This window comes from Centroberyx gerrardi, chromosome 4 (genome assembly GCF_048128805.1).
Source record: "Centroberyx gerrardi isolate f3 chromosome 4, fCenGer3.hap1.cur.20231027, whole genome shotgun sequence".
NCBI lineage: Eukaryota > Metazoa > Chordata > Actinopteri > Beryciformes > Berycidae > Centroberyx > Centroberyx gerrardi.
This window is the reverse complement of record NC_136000.1, coordinates 11,071,044-11,087,846: the sequence shown is the minus strand read 5'-3', so window position 1 is coordinate 11,087,846 and position 16,803 is coordinate 11,071,044. Positions and strand designations below refer to the sequence as shown.

The 16,803-nt window shown below is 42.4% G+C and overlaps 1 protein-coding gene across 2 annotated transcripts in view; it reads left to right on the top strand.

The window, feature by feature from the left end:
- The window catches only part of LOC139910244 (contactin-1a-like), a 66,493-nt gene extending 57,364 nt beyond the window's left edge, over positions 1–9,129 (top strand). For both annotated transcript variants that reach the window (XM_078283053.1, XM_071897471.2), the window contains exons 18-24: positions 195–265; positions 1,212–1,446; positions 2,646–2,749; positions 3,283–3,472; positions 3,630–3,742; positions 4,057–4,213; positions 6,656–9,129. In XM_078283053.1, the coding sequence (XP_078139179.1) occupies positions 195–265; positions 1,212–1,446; positions 2,646–2,749; positions 3,283–3,472; positions 3,630–3,742; positions 4,057–4,213; positions 6,656–6,732 (947 nt within the window). In that variant the 3' untranslated portion in view covers positions 6,733–9,129. The remainder of the gene's footprint in view (positions 1–194; positions 266–1,211; positions 1,447–2,645; positions 2,750–3,282; positions 3,473–3,629; positions 3,743–4,056; positions 4,214–6,655) is intronic.
- Positions 9,130–16,803: the final 7,674 nt, after the last annotated feature.

The following is a 16,803-nucleotide window of genomic DNA, read 5'->3' as shown; positions in this document are numbered from 1 at the left end:
CTCAGTGGCAAGGCTCCCACATGAACATTAAGGTGTTGCACTTGGCACGGCCGGGGACATTGATATTGTATTTGCAGAGGAAGGATGTTTCAGTAGTGCTGCCAGGGATAGGTTACGGCCTGTGTGGGTTGGCGTTGTTTGTGTGGACTCTCAACATGTGGGCTCAGAGTTTTGGCGTTGCCGTCTCATTGTAGTTCCTGTGGTGGCGCCCTCGGACATCGGCGGGGGTGGAGGGACTAGCAGGGAGCTGACCATCACTTGGACGGTAGGTCTGGGCACTTTCCACTTCTCTCACTCTGTCGGGGGGGGGGGGGGGAATGCCACGAACTCAGCAAACCAGACGCACGCGGGAAGGAGACATGCTGCTTTTCAACAGAAGTTTGAGGTTATGATACCTCAAAGCCGAGTTAAAAATAAGTGGGTGCGAATGTGTTCATATTTTACACTCATACGTTCCTATTCCCTTTGCAAGACAACAGTATAGCACAACAACAACATAAAGATAAAGCGCTTTTTTAAAGAACTTGAAGGCAGCACGCCATCGAACATCTAGAAGGGTGAAAAATAAACTTGTCAGTGAAGTGCTTTTGTATCTGTAGGTAATCTCATGCTTTATACCCACTAGACAGTCACTATCGCCAAAAAAACAATGACTGAACGGAATCATTATCCTCCATTTTCCTGCTGCACCCTGTGATGGATTAGCTCTCACGGGCAAATTGCCTTTTGCTTGGCGGAGGCATGGCAGTTCAATTCCTGAGCAGCTGGTGGATGAGGCGATGTGTTTAGAGGTTAGCGGTGCCTAATGCAGCCATGTCTCACCGGACATATGGTGTGAGGATGAATCCAGAGTGCCAACACAGGAAATGAGGCATGAGGAGATAGAGAGAGTGAGAGAGAGAGAGCCAAGTGTCACAACTTTTTGAATAACACTCACAGAATGCAGAGTCATCCTAGAATCCACTGTACAGCATGTAAACAACATCTGATTAGTGGAGCTGACCCTTTTTTGGGGTCTTGTTGATAATCGGCAGTCCTGTATAGCTTCAGCATAAGTGTGTGAGCATATGCATGGTGCTACCACTGACAGGATTAGGAGTTTAATTCCCATTGGGGCCACCCATGCTTGAAATATATACTAAGAGGTGCTTTGGATTAAGATATCCACCACATGGCATATGTAATTGTTTGATGTTTTCTGGTGTCATTAGCCTGTACAGCCGCAGTACTACTATGGGAGTAATTTTGGCTACATCGTGGCCTTCAAACCCCACGACGGCTACGAGTGGAGGAAGGTGACGGTGGCTGACCCGCAGGCCCGGCGCTACGTCCACAAAGACTCCTCCATCGCTCCGTCCACAGAGTTCCAAGTCAAAGTCAAGGCCTTCAACAGTAAAGGAGAGGGACCCTTCAGCCTCATGGCCGTCATTTACTCCGCACAGGACGGTAAGCACTGATCCCGGAAGAGATTTGCGCTAAGTCTCTCAAGGTTGAAGCATAGCTGGGAAAAGTGCCAAACTGATCTCATAACCGTGTGTCAGATCAACATGGCCCTGTTTGCTAAGCATCACAGAGAATGAGGGATTCTTCAATATGCCAACACACTGCTATTTCAATCTGTCAGTGTCAGTTACTTATCACTACCAAAGTTTTCTCTGGAGTAGGATCCATTTAATAGGCGTCCTCGTGTATAGATGTGAGGAATTTTAATACCCCTTGAATGTGAACCCGTCCTCCCCGCTCTCTCTCTCTCCCGCTCCCTCCTTTGCTTGCCTTCAGCGAGGGGATTATCATGATCTATGTAGCATGAACCAGAAAGCTGATAATTCGCCTAAGGATGCAAAGCATTTAGCCCAGTTATTAACTTCCACTGACAGACCGCTGAGATAACCACTGGCAAACCAGACATGACGGGTTACAGAGATGCCCTGTTGCCATGGTAACACTCCTTGGGAACGTTGGGCGTTAGTGTGTCTTTGTGTGTCTATGATTTTAGTGGGTAAGTAGGTAACCAGTGAACAGTGTGTGTCTGCAGGTGTGCGGGTGGGCATATTCATTTGCATTTGTGCGGGTGTATGTTTTTGTGTACATGTGTGTGTGTGTGTGTGTCTCTGTGTTCAGCCCAATGACAGTACTGTATGTGATGGCTTCTTGGTGCCGCGCCCAGTGTGACAATTTAACATTCAAGGACATTTTCCTGGAATGGATACGCTGCACCCAGTGTGCCACGTACTGGCCCATAACTCAGGGAAAATCATCTGTTGGCCCAGTCAAGGAATGTGGGCAGAGAGAGATTTCTGTCACTTCCCTTGTTCCTTATAGTGATAGAGTCACATTACATGAATGATGCTTGAGCGCCACTGAGTGAAAAGTGCATTAATCGGGCCAAACTACACTTTCCTGTAGACATGGAGCCATAAACCAGAAAGCGCTAGATAATTTATGATCAAGGTAATGGATCCATCCGAGTGTGTGCCGTACAGGTCGATGTCATATGTATTCACGTAGATAAAATATGATGCTTTACAACACTAAGTTAGCGTATTGTATGTACAAGATGAAAATTACCTCTGAAGGACATGTCCTCGATGATGGTTCTCTTACTATAGCCAATTTACCACGCTGTCCTCTGTGTCTCCCTTCAGCTCCATCTGAAGCCCCGACCAGTGTAGACGGCAGAGCTCTGTCTGCCACAGAGGCCATCGTGTGGTGGATGCCCATCTCCCAGAGCAACGTCGACGGATACCAGGTCAGTCCAAATGTTGCTGAGGTGTGAATCCTTTTGGGGTGAAAAGCTACTTATATAGTGCCTCAAAAGATATAGGGTCTGTGTGGGTCTGTGTGAGACATACTTACCAGACCTGGGTCAAATAGTAGTTGGAAATCCTTTTTTTATGATTTGGTCTAATCTACTTAGATGCCAGATCGGTGGAGACAATCACAATACAGTTTTGGAAAGTCAATTTGGTGTATTTTTCTATGATTGGCAACTTATCTGACACTATTTTTACATTTTAACCAACCTGCGAAGCCAAAGGCAAATTTCCAGTGCGGTGGACCATAAAGTTCTATTCTATTCTATTCTATTCTATTCTCCTGATGCAGTAAACCCCACCCATCTCGTACACCAAGCAGGTTAAAACAAACAAAAAATCATTTTCAAATGCTACTTGATTCAGGTCGGCTGTTCATAGTTTGGTGCACTTGATGATTGTTTTTTTGGACTCAGTGACTGTTTCAGGTGGATCCTCACCCCCTCCTCTCTGTCCCTGTGTGTCCCAGGTGAAGTACTGGAGGAAGCAGGAGGACAGCGAGGCGGGGGCCCAGAGGATGGTGGTGCCCGGCAGGGAGAACCAGACCAGGCTGGAGGGCATGAAGCCCGACTCCCAATACCTCGTCGAGATCCGGGCCTACAACGCCGCAGGATACGGGCCGTCCAGCCAGCACTTCCACATCTTCACCAAGAAAGCCCGTATGTTGACCTGTAATGCAGCTCGGTATTGACCAGCTGGGATCTGCAATGAAGTCAGCAATGTGGAGAGATGCATTGTCACTGTTTGTGTAGAGAGGATGTGAGTTGTCTTAATATAATTGTTCTTCATTACTGTTTGTTTGTGTTTTTTTACCAGCTCCAAGTCGACCCCCCAGAATAATAGGTAAAAAGTTAAAGGGCCAGTCAGTAAATATTGCCTGGGAACACGTGGAGCCGCTGGCTAACGAGTCGTCGATAGATGGTTACAAGGTAAGTACAGTTCATAATTTTCTGTCTCTTATCTGAGAATTTATAGACCTGCTTTTATGTGATGCCTTTGTCTTATTGTTTTTATATTGTTTTTACCGTTTTATCTTTTGCCTCGTTGTTTTTACTTGTTTTATATTCTGATTATGTTGTTTGCTTTAATTTTGATTGTTAAAGCACAAATAAAGCTTTTTATATTACTATTATCATTATTATTAGAGTAGCTCATACATTTCTCAGAAGTGAAACATTAGCCTATTGGGGACCTTATATTCCCTGTACTGTGTGTGTGTGTGTGTGTGTGTGTGTGTGTGTAGGTCCTGTACAGACAGCAGGGCCACTCCACAGGCACCCTGTACACAACCAGTAAACGGTACATAGACCTTCCCGTGTACACGGATGGGAACTACGTGGTGGAGGTCCGGGCGCACAGCGAGGGCGGGGACGGCGCTGTGGCACAAATCCCCATCACAGGTAACAGACACACTCCAGCATTCACTGCTTGATTCAGAAGTTCAGTGGGAAAAGAGAAGAGAGGGGATTTCATCTTTTTTCTTAAAATGGTAATTCTCGAGATCCTTGTGTTTTTCTTTTTTTCATTTTGGTGATGATGTACTTCCCAGACATCACTTTGCAATCAAACAATGTCTCCAGTACTGTCACATCTTTTTCCTTGGATCTTCTGTTGATGAAGTCTGAGTTTCTGTCAGAAACTGTTTCTGTTTCTGTAGCATGGTGGCTATCGCTGCTCATGCTAATTATCAAGTTCTTCTTCTATTTATTCCAAATACGCCACAGTTGCTGCTGGAAGATTGGTGGAACTGAAGAAATACAATACTGGCAACTGACTGAGAAGCACCGACATTTCTATGACACCTGAACGAAATGTTGGTGTAGGTTCATGCATGGGATTGGGAATCCGATCCGTGTGTGTCTGTGTATGACTTTGTAGTAGTACTTGAAGGGCTCAGGCATTATATTACTACATGATAAGGTATGCTTAAGCCTGAGACTCTACACTTTATGAGTCATTCCACCAAATCGGTGCATTTTAAGTCCCTCTGACATATTTCAATATCATTTGTGTAAAGTGTTGCCAAACATGTTACCAAAAACACTACATTCAAAATGACTGTTGAAATTATTACGTATTTCCTTGAATAAAGCACAATTTGTATAACCTGAGAGTGCATTTTGTTTATTGCTTTTTTTGATTGAAAGTTCAATCTATAATAGAAATAAAACTAAAACAATCTACAAATAATATAACACGAACAAATATTGTATTGCATTAGTTGTCTTCTTTTTCTGATAATATCATAATCGTAATAGAATTTTTTTTAAGCTGTTAAGCAGTTTAAACTGTTTAAATGAAGCTCAGTTTAAATGAGTCATGCTTTTTGAAGTTCATTACAATATTAAATGTACAGTATATATTTTTGCATGCTTTTTCCAGCGTATGTTACTTGGGTCCCTGCCTTTATTCAAAAATGTTATAAAAAAAAATGACTATTATTGCAATTTAAGGGTGATTATTTTAAATAACTGCTTCTGTCCTTGTTACTGTCCTCAACCCTGTTACTTAGATATATTTTGATAATAATGTCATAACCTCGCCAAATGGGACGCAAATATTATTTTGTGTATGGAGAGGAAGAGGAGATCAATTATATATTCTAAAATAACGGAGAAATTCTTTCAATAATACACATTAAGATGCTCAACACAGCATTTTATTAAATAACCATTGTTTTACAGATTATTATAGTAGAATAAGGCACAATTAATTTGTTAGAAAATGCTAAAGGTTTATAATGAAATCACTTTCAAACAATTGTATGTGAGTGACAGTAACAGGGTTGACATACTGTATGTTATGATTTGTGTGTCAGACATTTGTGCAAAATCTGCAGGATTTAGGTGCCTGAGTTGGACCAGTATGTTTTTCTGCAAGTCAAATGTGTCCTGTTTCTGACTGAATGTTAAAAAGATGGAAAATGGATGTTTGGTGATGAACACTTGGTGCAAAAGACCCCATTTGGAGGAATGACTCGTGTTTTGAGGGTGGTGTTTTTTGTTCATTGGCATTGACTGTAGATGTCGCTATCAATTTAGAGACCAGTGAAATGTAATTTAGTGACTGAGAGTAAATTCTGTAGAGAAAAACAATATGCCCTCTTCACGCAGGTTTAGTTTCACATCAGTGGCGCAAAAATAAAGAAAGCCTTGAGTGACCTGATGACATTTTAAAACCATAGTGCCGAGGTGACATTCTGTGACTGCTCATTCCTGGGCTGTCATTTGCTAGTGGGATTATACCAGGTTTAAAGATGGCACTGGGGTGTCATTTGTCACTGTCAGAGGGTTCCCATGGGCCAAAGCAGAGCTGTCACTTTAGGTTTCATACCTTAGATTGGAGGGCTAAGATGGGGGACTCTACAGTCCATGACTAAAGCCTAGTGATGGCCCACTGACTTTATCCCCCTACTGGCCGATGGACTGACAGGTTGGCTGGCTGGACAGAGGGGGTCTTAAGCCTCTGTAATTGATCTTGATGAGTTGAGGAAACCCCTCCTGTGGTTTTCCTTATCCCTTATCGTTCAGTCCAGACCCACCTGACAGCTTGATTTCACAGACCCTGGAATTTAAGCCGTGGGGGATTTCAAATGCAGGGCATTGACAAATGGAGGGGCATTTAAGGTGATCTCTACACAGATGGGGTATAATATCATACCTCACACACAAAATATGGGCTTTAGTTTGATGGATGAGAGTGGGGCACTCAAGGGATGTTATATTTTGGGTTTCTCTGGAGTTCACTGTTTGTAGCACATCCTCAAATCATTAGCCATTTTGACTGTCAGACTGGTTCATTTCTAAAAAATAACACACTTGCATCTCACTGTGTCCCCCCAGGTGGAGGCGTCATGGCTGCCCAGTGTCTCGGTCTAATCTCCCTGCTTCTGGTGGCTCTCCTCTGCCTGGACCTCTGAATGTAGCGCCATCTTTGTCTTCACTTCCCGTGAAGGAGACTCTGTAAGGTTGACGCCTATAAGGACTTGGACTCTTTCCACAATCTTTTGGTTCCACCCTGCAACCAGAACACCATATTCCAACTCTCCCCTCTGGAATATGTTTGTGGAAAAAGACAGAAAAAAAAATTGGAAATGGACAAAGACATCCCTTATTTAATATCTACAAAGCATCTTCGGAGGAGCGTCAAAGGAGTTCTGTCAACTTTTTCAATATGCCTTATATAAACGACTACTATTATCTTTCACAATAACTTGTGTGAGTGTGTACTACACACTGTGGCCAGGTTGGCTGATTAGTCTTTTTACATCATGAAGCCGACCTTTCTCATAGAGATGAAGGTGTGTTCAGAAGTGTAGGTTTCATTTGATGTGTGAAGTTTTGGATAATCCTACCTTGCATTCCATAGTATAAGCTAAACAGGTAAATAGTTGTGAAGGATAAGTGTACGAGTTTATAAAATTGTCTTTATGTGTTTCTTTTCTTGCAGTTCAGTGGCTTTCCTTCCTGTTTTCTTTTCAAAATGAAGCACACCCTCTGTTACAGAGATACAGTCAAAGCAAATCTTAACCTCTTGCATACTCAACTTTATTAGCAAGCATCATAGAAAAAATAGCAATTTATGTCATGCTAAAATAATATATGCAATAATTTATATGGTTTTGCTATCTAATATACTATAGATGTTATACGTTCTTTGAAAAAATAACTAGATTGATTTGACCTGCAGTCTATGCTTATTTCCAAATCATAACATGTGCTCTATTGATAGAATACCACTTTCTAAGTGTGTGCATGTAGACATTGTTATCTGGAATAATTTCAAAATGTTCGAAAAATAAGACACAGAACTGTGAGTGATTTTTGGCATATGTATCCACATTTGCAAAGTTGAATGTAAAGCAAACTGTGGAAACAAGAAATGAACTCAACAACATATCAAACATGCAGTTTCAGATGCAGAGCAAAACTACAGCAAACAATGTGTGACAGTGGTTGTTTCAATTGCTTGCCACACCTGGCTACATTTATACAACTGTGCAGTGGTCCTGGCTTCGCCACAACATTTGTCTCAATGTTGTATGAGCCATGCTCATATTCCAAACTGAGATTGGAAAATGCTCCATGTTAGTGTACATTTACCTAGAAATACTTTTGTTTTGACTGTATCATTAGGACCTCAGTGGTACCAGCTGGTGCTTTGTAAAGAATGTTGGCATTTCATTTACTGTAAACCTTTTCATTTCATCTCTCTTTCTTCTATGGCTTTGTGTGAGTGTCACTATTAACAGTTACAGTGATCGGTAGCGACGCTCATGCCATTCAATAATTGTGCAATGTCTGATACATCAACGGCTACTTTATATTTTCTAATAAGACAACTTGCCTAGCTCCTATAACAGTAATCTAGGGTATATCATTTTTCATAATCCGGTACGAGTACAAACAGAAGATAAAGAAGCAAAGCCATCCATGTCAGCGTTAAGAGCCCATCCAAAGCTTATTGACTTGTTCCCACAGCACTATTTTTGTCTTTTTATTAACATGAGAGTTACATGTGATCAGAGATATATAAGCATTATCAACTGGTGTTGTTTTAGTTTGTGATTATTGCTATATTTGTATGTCACGACCCAATACCGGTCGGACAGTTTAGAAGTTTATTTCCCCCGAGTGGAGAAAAAAATGCTGCGTTTTGGATTCCTCTGCATATAAATTCATATTTTGTGTGACTGATGCTAGCCATGCTTCTACATTGTGATTATATCAACATCCACCACAAAGTGCTTTTCCCAGTTTCCCCTCATGCGACAAATCATCGGAGGAGTTGCCAAATGCATGAATGCCTTGAACTTTGACATTTTGGAGGAAGCAGTGGCTCTACATTCTAACATGCATGACATTGGAAACGAAATGGTACTGTAACGCTCCTACTTTGCAATGAATCAACTCATACCAACTTCTCAACCTCTTCAGCTTCATATGAAATACATTCCATTCCTGAGTGGCATCCCTTTATGTCAGAGACAGAGACAATGTAGATAAGCCTAATATGTGCATTAGCTGCTTCATTAAGCCAGTCATCTCATATGAAGTCTTTGGGAGAGGATTTTTTTTTTTTAGAGAGAAAATCTTAAACTGACTAAAGGAATCTCACTCATTTAAAGTTCAGAAATGGTCCTACAGTCTCATGCATACGATTGGTCGGGGGTTTGATGACATCACTGGTGGTGTGTGGTGGCGTGTTTGGCTGTTTGCTGAAGTTCAGTGCTTCACTGGATACGAATGGCACATGTGAGGGATGAAACTGGACTCTCTCATTGGCTGGACTTAAAAGGAACAATAAAAGTGTAGTTAACTATTAAATTGGTCTGTTGTCATTCTATTTTATTGCCTTGACTTGTGTATTTAATACTGACTGGGAAGCATGAGGGAGAGTCGAGGTGTACGTTACTGTGCAGTGTGAGTCTGTGAGTTTAGTGTAAACCTGCCTACAAGTCGTATGCATGGGTGTGAGTATGAGTGTGAGTACAGCTGTCAGTGTATGAGTCTCAGTTTGAGTGTGCATTTGACTGAGTTCAACTGTGAGTCAGATTTACAGTCCAAGACTAAGTAGGAGTGTCAATCCAAATCCAAGTATCAGTGTACAAGAGTAAGACTGTAAAATGTAAAGATCAAGTCTCAAGATTTTGTTTTATCGTCATTGTACAAGTACAACAAAATTGTGTTTGCAGCTCCCTGAGTCGATGCATAACAAACGACACAATAATAAAGAAGTAATCTAACAGTCACATAAATAAAAACTGAGTGCAAAACACAGTGAGCAAAGTGCGTTGTCAACCTAAGAGCAAAAGCAGGTAATTTAAAATTTTAACAACAGTAAAAATAGAAAGCCCGAGTGTATGTTGGGGCAAATATGCAGGTGTGAGTCCATCTGTGTGCAAGTTTGCGGCTGAAAAGTCTCAGCTAGTAGTCAAAGTATCAGTGTTAGCCGGAGACCAAGAGTGAGTGAATCTTGATGTGAGTCTTGAAGTGAGTCTGGGTGGGAGTCTAGCCTGAGATACTGTGTTACTGCTGGTTTATAAGTCTGTATGAAGGCAGATGAAATGCAGAGCCCACTGCAGTGCATCCAGGCTCTATTGCACAGCAGGACATTTCCAATTCAACACGTCCAAGGTTACACTTTAAACACCAAAAAAAAAGGCTTATGTGTCAAAAAGTTATACGAAGGGAAGGGTTATCAAATTCAGACAGCTCTTCCCGTGGGGTCGGGACTGCTGGGGGTCTCAGGTGCGTGGCTCTTTAGAAGTGCTGATGCGGGGACTTTCCCACCTTGGATTTCAATAGAATTTCCGCAGAAAGGAAGCTGTCTTCAAAAACCACTTCTTCAAAAAGCAGGTCAGTCACAAAGCTTAGTAACAGTCCTTGAATCACTTTGGTCCTTCATCATTGTTGCCTTTTGGGATTAAAGCATCTTTCACAGAGCAGTAACTTCAGATTGTGCAAGCGTGTAAAATATTCATATCAGTGTTTCAGCTCTTAGATATCAAATAGCAGAAACTAGAGCATTTATGAATCCCTTCCATTATCAGTTAAGCTGTTTGCAACAAGTCCTCTCAAATGATGGATTTTTTTGGGGTAGATTTCTCCTTTTTTTTTTTTTTTTTACCATTTCTGTGTCTTAAGGAGAGAGCTATCCTTTTCCATGGCCACAGGCAAATAGATGAGAGATAGTGTTTCAATCTGTCTTCCATTATAGATAAGGCCCAACTCTCTCAATGCCTCATTTTTTTTCAGCCAGAAACAGCTGTTTGAGTTTTGTCTCCTATCAGGTATCCCGCAGATGAAAAGCAAATTGATATCACTTCACTTCAGTGCGGATTAGGTCAGATCAATGAATCCGATTTTGATTCTTATTGAGATTAGGGCATCTCTCCGTCCCAATCAAAGGGTCTTAATGGTTATTCACTGAAATCAACTCCACAGAGAGAACAAAAGAAGGAGATAACTTTTTTTTACCCAGAATTTGTCCCAGATCCGGAGGCTTATCAGTCCAAGCATATGGCCTTTGTGATAGGCTGATCCCAGGTGGCTGTGTAACACTGACAATGTTACTCTACTTCCCCTCCCATCAAGATTACCCAGACTGCCGCTTGGTTCCGTCTCCTGCTAGACAGAAGCACAAGACTAGTAGCTGTGTGAGAGAAAGGTTGACATAACATCCTCCAGACTTAAAACTCATTCAGTCTCCTGTGGAAATTTAATCATTTGCTGTCAGTTGTAATATTAAATAATTCCATTTAATGCCACATTGCAAAGTAATACTAGAGCCACTGTTTCATTTACAGTGATGCACAAAAAAAGAAAAAAAAACATTGCTTTATTATGATTTCCTCAGCCATGTGTTTTTGCAGACAGGTGGGCCATCCATCCCAGGACAGACTATCCTATTGTCTTTGTAAATCTACACCTGTTCTTTGACAGCTCAGACAACACACAACACAGTTTAAAGTGATGTAACTGGGTGCACACAGACCAGAACCAGACTGCCGCGCTGAGAGCCCTGAAACGCGATGCCCTCCCTGAGATGCCTGCAATATGTCATGCTGTGTCAGGCGGTGAGACAGCCTGGACTCACGGAGGAAGGCTTTCTAAGTGAAGGTCTCCCTGCAGATATTGTGTTACAGGGCTTATCCAATGAAGAACCATTCCCTCAAGACCATTTGCTCTGATATGTCATCACTGCAGAACCTGCACTACCAAATGTAGACTAAATTAAGTCTCTGGGGTTAAGAGGAAAGAAAACTAAACCCCATGGCTTACATTTCCAAAGGAATCATGTGGACGTGGTCTGTTTAATTGAGGCGTTTCAGTGTCAATTTGATGCGTCTGCAACTGTTGGCAAGTGAATCATTAGAGATGGCGACCTCTACTGGTGATTGATAATAGCACACTAAATATTAGTACTAGTGAACTATATTCACTAAATGTAAACTACCAATTTGTTTTATAAGATTATAAAGATTGTAATGTTAATGGTGTTATGTTAAATTAAAGTCAAATATGATATTTAGCTAATATGAATAAGAGTAAAAAAAAAAAATTCCGCTCACAGAGGTTTGACCCTGACTAGGAAGAGCAGCCTCGGTCAAGTGAACTACTGAGCAGGAGAGGAAAGTTCGCTGTGAGACGGAGCAAAGCATCCTCTCATTTCGAGTGAGAAGAGCGCAGCCCTCAGCTCAGCCTGAGCTGCGCAGACAGTTTAAAGTTAGTTCAGCAAACCTTACATTTGTTGGGACTTTTACAATAACTTTGTCGGAAGTTGTTGTGCTACATGAGAAGTTGCCTGAGCGACTCGCCAAGTATGTGCGCGGACTGCCCGACTCCTTGCGGGGACGAGGACGCAGTCTGCCAAGTTTTGAACCCAGGCGGGATGGATTCGCAAACGAAACCGGACTTCGGCCAGCGAGATGTGGGCATTTGTCAAAAAGGATGCGGGCTTTTGCTGTCCCGTGAAGACATCATTAGAGGGAAGCACTGTTGTCTGGACGCGCTTCGCGTGCTCACCGATGCGCTCGAAGAGAGAAGCGCAACTTTGGAGCACGAAGCCCGGATGGCTCGGCTCAGGTGGAGCAGGAGAGAGCAGTCGCTCCTAGCGCAAGTATCAAGTCTGCAGAGCGAGGCACAGCTCGCCGCCCTCAAGTACCAGCAAAAACTGCACCAGCACATGCTGAATATCAACAGCATTGCAGAACAGGTCATTGGGTACTACAAGGTGAGAGGGATGCATAACTGTATAGTATTTAATGTTGCACATCCATGGTCTAACAACAGTAATTAGCCTGGGCAAATTCTGGTTTTGAATTATACTTTTAGCAGTAATATGTGTCTAGAGGATCTGTATATGATAGACAAAAAACATCTCAGGTTGTCTGGCTGATAAACTAAATACACATCTGTTTGTTAACTAACTCAGAGTGACTTGAAGACAACTGGTGACATGCAGTGCCAGATATCAGAGAAAGCAACATGTGCAGATCAGACAGAGCCACAGGAGCAAGGCAAAGCACCTGAGGTAAGAAAATTACAGTCATATAGGCTGCTGATAACTTTGTATCTGCATGCTACCCAGTGCCATCGCTGCTGCTGGTAATCCACACCAGAATTTGTGGCCCTGAGTGTCATTCACAACATTTTCATAACATAACCAATGCCATTTGTCGGGCGCTTTTATCCAAAATGCCTTACAGTGTGAGGTGCATATGCAGTTCTATTGTGTTTGGTCCCAGTGGGGGTTGAATCCCTAACTCTGGCAGTGTTAGTGCCACACACCACCCATGCACAAGACCACACTTTCCAGTGTTGTTGATATTGGGATTGGGGTAAGCGTCTTACAAGCGCCGCAGCTTCTTGTATACAGGGATTTAGTTGTGCTCGTACCTATTCTGTTTCACCTGCTGCTTCAGATGTGGCTTAACCCTGCTACCAGGCAATCTTTTGTGCAAATGTTGACTTTGGGATTCCATGCACAGTCTATGCTATCGAGTGGTAGCAATCTCTGGCTAAAGAAAGCTTATGGTAGGTAATCTCACCTCACACCCTGTTGTTTGTCATCTGGCCTGTGCTTGTGAGTGTGAATGTGTGTATGTGTGTGTGTGTGTGTGGTTTTTTTTTAAATTTCATTAACCCAGGAAGTTGTTAAAACCATGGATGATTGGTTTTTATAAATATCAAGTTGAATATTACATAAATTACACAAAGAAATGTGAACAATGCTATACCTATAAAACGATGCTATAGCTGTAATTCATATCTGGCAGCAATAAACTGACATTATACTCATAAAAAAGTATCTCAGTGGCCAAGGGCAACTCATTCTCATCACAAAGGCTTCTGACTTAACAAAACTAAGACAAAAGACAAAAGAGGGCGGAGGAGGGACGGTGCATGTCAGAGATTCCATCCTGTTTTGTCCAAAGTCGAGGTGAAAGATGCTTCCAGAAAGTGGACTTTGACCTTGTCTTTGGGTCACAGGAGATCTCATGTCATTTTTTGGCCGTGTCTTCAAAAGCTCCTTTACATTTTTTTTGTGGGTGGTGTCGTCTCCCATGGGAAACTGGGGGTCAGCACACCTTATCACATTTCACTTTGAAATCACTGCATCCTAACTGAAGTCAGGCCGTGCACAGACAGACAAAGAGGAAAGAGAAAAGGGTATTCCAGCACCAAAAACCTATTAGGAGAGTCATCTGATGACATTTTCTTTGATATCCTCCTCTACATCATGTAGAAATGATGGTAAACAATTCTTTATGGAGGTTGGGTCTGAACCCTCCATTGACACTGTCTGCTGTAGACACGCTAGAGGAGGAGACTACTAAAGAAAGAAACACTCTTACTTCTGGTGTTAACATTTTCCTGGATTAAATGTTAATCACGGCCTGTTTAATTCTGTGATTGTGCGTAATGTCATTGAATTGTTTACAACTCTATGTATGCCAATAAGTAATTAATGAACTAAACTTGATGGAGCCAGTTTCTAACTACTATTGAGCCATTGTTGTTGCAGGGAATCGTTATTAAACCATCCCATGTGGCTCTAACTGCCAAATCTAATCATAGCTTTTGTGTCAGTAAGTGCACAGACTAGCCCAAAAGTTTGTGTTATTAACCCTCCATCCAGGGACTTGGTGTTGTGTTTGGGCCACGGGTGAGGGAGGATTGGTTTAATCGTGGTAATGGTCGCATAAAGTATCTCTCTAATTGCCTACAGCATGCTGTGAGTGCGATATACTCACTTTGATTAATGTGGAAAACTGTTTGCTCCCCTCCGCCAGTGCTGGGCAGCGATGCAGCATCTATTTTCAGCCCTCGTCTCAAGGCTAAAAACCCCACTCTAATGTGTCTTTAATAGTTTTCTCACTGTTCTTTTCCCTTTTGCTTCCCAAATGGATTTTCCAATACTGTGTTGCAGTTCATCAAACAAAGTTTAGCACTTTAGTGGAAATCCACTTTGTTGGAAAAGTGGTGGGTTTTCTCTCTGCAAGGACAATGCAGTGGGATTGGATGGCTGATTGAGTGGCTGACTAGTAAACATCCTAAAGGCTTTTATGATCTGCCATATTCCATAATGGGGCTCCCTTTGTGTGTTGTGGGAAGACAAACCTAATTGGTGTGCTGGTTGCTACACCTTGCAAAGCTCTTAAATTCAGAATATCGGCCCGGCGGCTTGTTGACTCGACTGTCTAAAACGTATAGACAAAGGAGCGTTTGAGTCCATTGTTGAAGTGGCTCAAACACTTCTGTTGTAGAGTCTCTGCTTTCAATAAGCAGTAATCCAGTGTTCTTTATTGTCAATGACCCTGTAGGCTGCCATAGAAAACAGCTTGCAGAGAGCTAGTTCTGCACTGTGTGTGTGGGAGAGAGAGAGAGTGAGAGAAGCAGAGAGAGAGAGAGAGTGGCGAGACAGAGAATAATTGTGAGACTGCAGTGGGCAGTTAACATTGTGACTTAATGCGAGTCACACCATGTTTTTCCGTGCACCTAGAGATGTGCTGATCTAGATCCAGCTGATTGTCTCCCCACTGGCCCGACAGTGAATGCAGTCAGTGGCTGCGGGTGAGTCAGGCAGTTCTGCTACGCTGAAGACGCATAATGGAAGCAAGACGCGGCTTTTAAACAGCAGCAGGATTAGTCGCCATCGCAAAAACATAACGTTGTCATCATTTGCCCATGTAATTTGCCCCTTGTATTTGTTTAAAACCAGATGAATACACAGATGAAACCACAGTTGAATTTAAACAGTCCCACTCCGCTTGTCACGAGCCAACATCCCCCAAATCCACACTTTAGCTTGGAGTCAGCTAAAAAGTTTGAATACTGAAGCACATTCTCTCAAGGAAATATATTCACGTCATCTACAGTGGATAGTTCTTTTCATCATCTATTCCCCGAGCTGCCGAAAATGTCTCTTGTGCCTACGCAGGAGAATAAAACTCTATTTTGTGGGCCCGCACTGTGTCTGCCTCACTAATACTAAGGGCCATTGACAGAAACATTCAGGCCTTTTCACCTGTCTGAGAGTGGGAGTAGCCTACAGTAGCTCTGGCTGCTCCTCTTTGCTAATGGATAAAGAGAGAGGAGGGGAAGAGGGAGGGAGGGAGCAGAGAGCAGAGCGGTGAGACTACACAACTCGAGTATCGGTGTCATCAAAATCCAATCTCGCGTGACAGGCAGGAACGAAAGCAGGCCATTTTGTTTGGTTCCATAACAAAAGATGACAAGGAAAGATTGCTCTGTGACAAGAGAAAAGATAGATTTATGACCTCCACTTTCATGTCGGCTGATTTGATTTTTTTTTCTTTTTTTTTTTTTGTTTAGCCCAGAGGCAAGTCCCCAAACAAAAGATGATTGCTAATAAACAACTGAATATCTCTTCCCCAGTGAGGATGCGTGTTGGTCTGGTTGAAAAAAAAAATCAAATTTAGCTACCTGGGAAATATTGAAAAATCTTCACTTTTGTGTATTGCGGCAAACAGACAAAGGCTGCCGACTCATAGTCACATCCATTGGACATACTGTAGTAAACATCTTTTTTTATTGGTATCAGTTCTGACACTGCTTGTCTAGACAGCTATATAGTCTCTTTGTGCTCCGATTCCCTCAAGCCCTTTGTCTGTCTAAAATGAAAATAGCATGTAATCATGATGCGTGAGCCATCAGATTGATCAAGCCATGGGTTTACGTCATGCCGCCCACCTTCCTCATAGCTGATTGGTAGGAGGTGGAAATTGAGTGGATCAAGCGGACCTTTTCAACATTTGCATGGTAGTGTGTGGGTGTAAATGTGGGGTTGCCATGTTCTGTGTCCTTTAACCGCCCTGGATGTGTTTTCTGTACCTGTTCTGCTCTGTTGGGGACATCAATTGTCCAGAATGAACATGGCAGCTGTTTATCTTCGCCATTTGCCTGTGAGAGGGACCGCCATGCTCGCCATTTCCCACTTCCCCAAAACAAAACTTCAGCGTGAC